This window comes from Crocodylus porosus, unplaced genomic scaffold (genome assembly GCF_001723895.1).
Source record: "Crocodylus porosus isolate Cpor-Errol unplaced genomic scaffold, CroPor_comp1, whole genome shotgun sequence".
In the NCBI taxonomy this organism is placed as follows: Eukaryota; Metazoa; Chordata; order Crocodylia; family Crocodylidae; genus Crocodylus; species Crocodylus porosus.
In genome coordinates this window covers 36,832,553-36,836,157 of record NW_017728951.1, presented here as the reverse complement: position 1 = coordinate 36,836,157, position 3,605 = coordinate 36,832,553, and the positions used below count along the sequence as shown (strand labels likewise).

General features: G+C 43.1%; 1 protein-coding gene across 1 annotated transcript in view; it reads right to left on the bottom strand.

Moving 5' to 3' along the window:
* Window positions 1–497: 497 nt before the first annotated feature.
* The window catches only part of ALOX5 (arachidonate 5-lipoxygenase), a 45,324-nt gene continuing 42,216 nt past the window's right edge, over window positions 498–3,605 (bottom strand). Inside the window, exons 13-14 of the mRNA XM_019556276.1 lie at window positions 2,105–2,275; window positions 498–1,237 (exon numbers count right to left, since the gene is read on the bottom strand). Coding sequence (XP_019411821.1) covers window positions 1,058–1,237; window positions 2,105–2,275 — 351 coding nt within the window. The 3' untranslated portion in view covers window positions 498–1,057. The remainder of the gene's footprint in view (window positions 1,238–2,104; window positions 2,276–3,605) is intronic.

Sequence of the window (3,605 nt, the reverse complement as noted above, 5' to 3'; positions counted from 1 at the left end):
TGAGACTTGTGAAGTATCATGTGCCACAACTTCAGATTTGTTCTGATAAAACTGAAGGCCAGACTGTGCATAAACCAAACACCAAAGAAAAAGAAAAGAAAACAAAACATACCTAAAAAACAGCCAATTTCTTATGAAAAATAAAGCTGGTAAAAGTGTGTTCAGCTTGCATTTTTGCTGTGTGAGCAAAAGTTTGCATACGCACAATAACAGTATAAAATCTGTAGACACAGGCTGAAAAGAGAATGCTTAAATTTCATGTAAAAAATAATACCTGGATATAAAGTGCCTGTTTTGCATGAGTGAGGTTGTGTCACTTCCGATAGAGGGCAATAAGAAAGTGACAGAAGGAGAATAGTTTCCCCATCCCTATCAGGATATCTTGTTTTGATTTCTGCCTCGATTTCTACTTCTAATTTTGCTTGCATTTCTGCTTCTATCAGGACATTTCAGAATGTAGTGAAATAAACATTTTCTTTAAATTCTGATTTTTTTAAAAAAACATAAATGTACTTCTTTCTTCTCTGAATATTGTTAGCACTTATCAAATTGGAGGAAAAAATAAACTCTAATTAACTTATTGCTCCTGCAGCTGTTTATTGTCATCGATTAGCTGAACAAGACACGAGCTATGAACAGACTAGTCAGTTTCTTCTTCAGCCTGTATCTAGGCACTGTCGCTTTCGGTATTTCACGTACAAGGCCACATTATTTATTTTGCACTGTACAGTTTTTCATTTTATCTAAGTTTCAGTTGGGGGGGGAGATAATGGATATATTTGCAATTGCTTTTAAGATATAGAAAAGCTTATTTTTTACTGGATTTAAGCTTCTGGAGCCGATCTGAACTTTCATAGGCTTTTCATAGGAATTAGCTTGTAAAATTAGTTGTAGCAACCAAACTTACTCTGAAAGTCAGATGATGTTAAGGGTCCATTTTGGGAGACAGTCTATATTACTCATTTTATTCAACCTGGAAGGTCTATAGATAAGTAGCACATATCACAGGAAAGTAGATATTAGTTTCCTCATCCTTCAAACTCTAATGGAGCTGCATTCAGACAGCTACACTGTTGGGGATCCGGTCAGGGGAAAGGTAATAGTAAGGGAGCTTTTTGTTCTTATTTCTTTCACTAATGAAGCTGACGATCTCATCGAGTTTCTTGCGGAATTTCTCCATGGCCAGTTTCACTGGCTTCTCTATGAAGTGCTCATCTGGATACGTACCCAGGAACAGCTAATGGAGGAAGACACAAAGAGATCCCTATAACCCAACTGTCTTGTGAGAATTGTTATGCTGTCCTGCAGTGTACCACCTTCTCCCTGTCAAGACTGAAACAAAATGCAACTCCCTAATTCAGGCCAGTATACGTAAGTGTTCCCTGTGTCCTTTTAATCAAGACTTCCTTCCTTCCTGATAGGTTTCATTTTAATTTCCCTCCCTCTAGCATCTCCAGCCTAAGGATTTCAGAAAGTGCTGTGCAGGCACTGGGGGCATTTTTACACGTGCAAGTGCCGCAGCTCTGGGTGCTTTGAAAAGTGCCCAGTGCTGCAATGTCTTGCAGTTGTATAAGAGGCAAAGAAAATGGTGGTGGTGCACTTTGGAACTAAAACACCTTGGGGGTGCTTTAGTTCAAAAGCACACTGCCACCATTTTCTCCATGCTGACACACGTTTCACCACTTATACAACTGCAAGTAGCACAGCACAGTGCACGTCAGCTGTGTGGAGCAGACTCGAATAATCAAGTCTGCTCTGAAGCAGCAGATCTCCGGCATCTCTGAGAACTAAAAGATATGTGTGTAAATGCTCAGATACATTTGGCCTGAGAGCTCCCCCAAGATGTAGCTACTCCTGTTTCTCCCATTTTACACAAGAGGAAAAACATTAAAGAGAAGCAAAGTGACATGCTCAAGCACAGCGAGTCAGTGGCAGAGATGAACCCTGGTCTCTTGACTTACAAGCTTGTGTGTTTCTGCCATAGCCCTCCTACACTTTTCAACACTGCTAATCCCACTGTGCCCTCTTGACTGAAGCCCTGACTGGGCTGATTTTCTACAATTCAACTGACTAGAGAAAGACTAGAGAAGGTTCCTAGACTTACTTCGTTCTCCTGGAATTGGCTCAAGGCCCAGACAGCTCCAAGATGCCAACAAGAGCGTCCTCTGTCCGGCAAGGTCTCCACTATCTTTTCAATGGTGACTGTGCCCTTTTCTGTAGGGGGAGGGCAGCGCATAGTTGGTGGAGAATTGGGAATCCAGGAGCACCAATCATACTGAGCAAAGCAAGACAAAACAATAAGGCACACTGAAAATCACTGTAGTACCATTGACACTTAGAGAAATCGTTAAAGAACTAAGAAAATCAGCGGTTTGACCATTATGAAATGTGGGAGCTCGGCAGCTGTCATTTCAGCCTCTTGGAAGGAGGAGAGATCAGCTAAGGGAGAGTGATTCACCAGAGTGAGCAAACATATACAGAAGACACAAGTCTTTCCTTTATAAAAGCCCAGAAGGACAGTTGAGAAACTGAGGGCTTGTCCCAGTTAAACCAATTAACCAGAGAGTCACAGCAAATGCTAGACCTCATGAGCTACAACAACACCAGCTAGTAAGGCTGTGAGTCTGAAACAGCAGTCCTCCACTGGCAGAGAGAAACCAGGGTGGAGACTTAATTAATGGCAACCCAAGTAGAAAGCAGGCCTCTTGTCACCTCTATAGCCACGATGTGTAGGTACCAATAAATGAAAAATGTGAAGTCTGGTACAGGGCAGCTGAGCAGAACACCATGTAAAGCAATAATCTTAGACTGAAATCAGGGATGATCTATATTAAGGCATTGTTCTTGATTTCTCAGCACTCCTCTTAGTTTTTGAAAATATTCCAAGCTCAACCCTCCAGACTATGGCTCTAGACTATGTGGCTAGCATCTCATTCTGTCTGAAGATACACGGGGCACAGGCATCTCTGTGACTGACTACAGGTGTAATCTCAGGTGCCTTGCTTATGAAGCCACTGATTCTCTATCTGCATCACACCTTCTGTGTCTGGGGGGCCTGGGGCACAGAATGCTGTGAAATTTGACTAAGAATCTAAACCTTGTAGGAAGCAGTGTCTATCCCTTGCCTACCTTCAGGATCCCCCTTGTATGGATCCAGAAATTGTAAACAAAATGCTTGTACTGAGGCAAAACCAAAGGAGATTTTGCTTCTGGCTCTGGAGTCTTTTTAGTACCACTATAGTAAAGGCCCATTGGCTTGGGCTGTTTGGAGAGCGGGGCACAATTTTCATTGGATCTTGCCAGGAAAAAGCTACATGGGAAGCAACCTTAGGAGAGGTGGTCAGCATGGGATCTACATCAGGGGATGGGTGTGACTATTAGGCCTGTGCAAAGTGGCTAGTGTTTGCTTCAGATTTGGCCGATTCGGGGGACAGTGTTTTGATTCAGTGATTCGAATCGCTGTCCTGATTTGATTCAGCTGAATCTCCTAATCAGCCAGGCCAGGCCCATCCCCCACCCCTCTCTCAGATCAGCAGTGGCCACCCTGCACACCCCAGCTCCCAGCACTTGGGGGAAAAAAAGCCCCAGCTCAGTAAGCGCTGCCG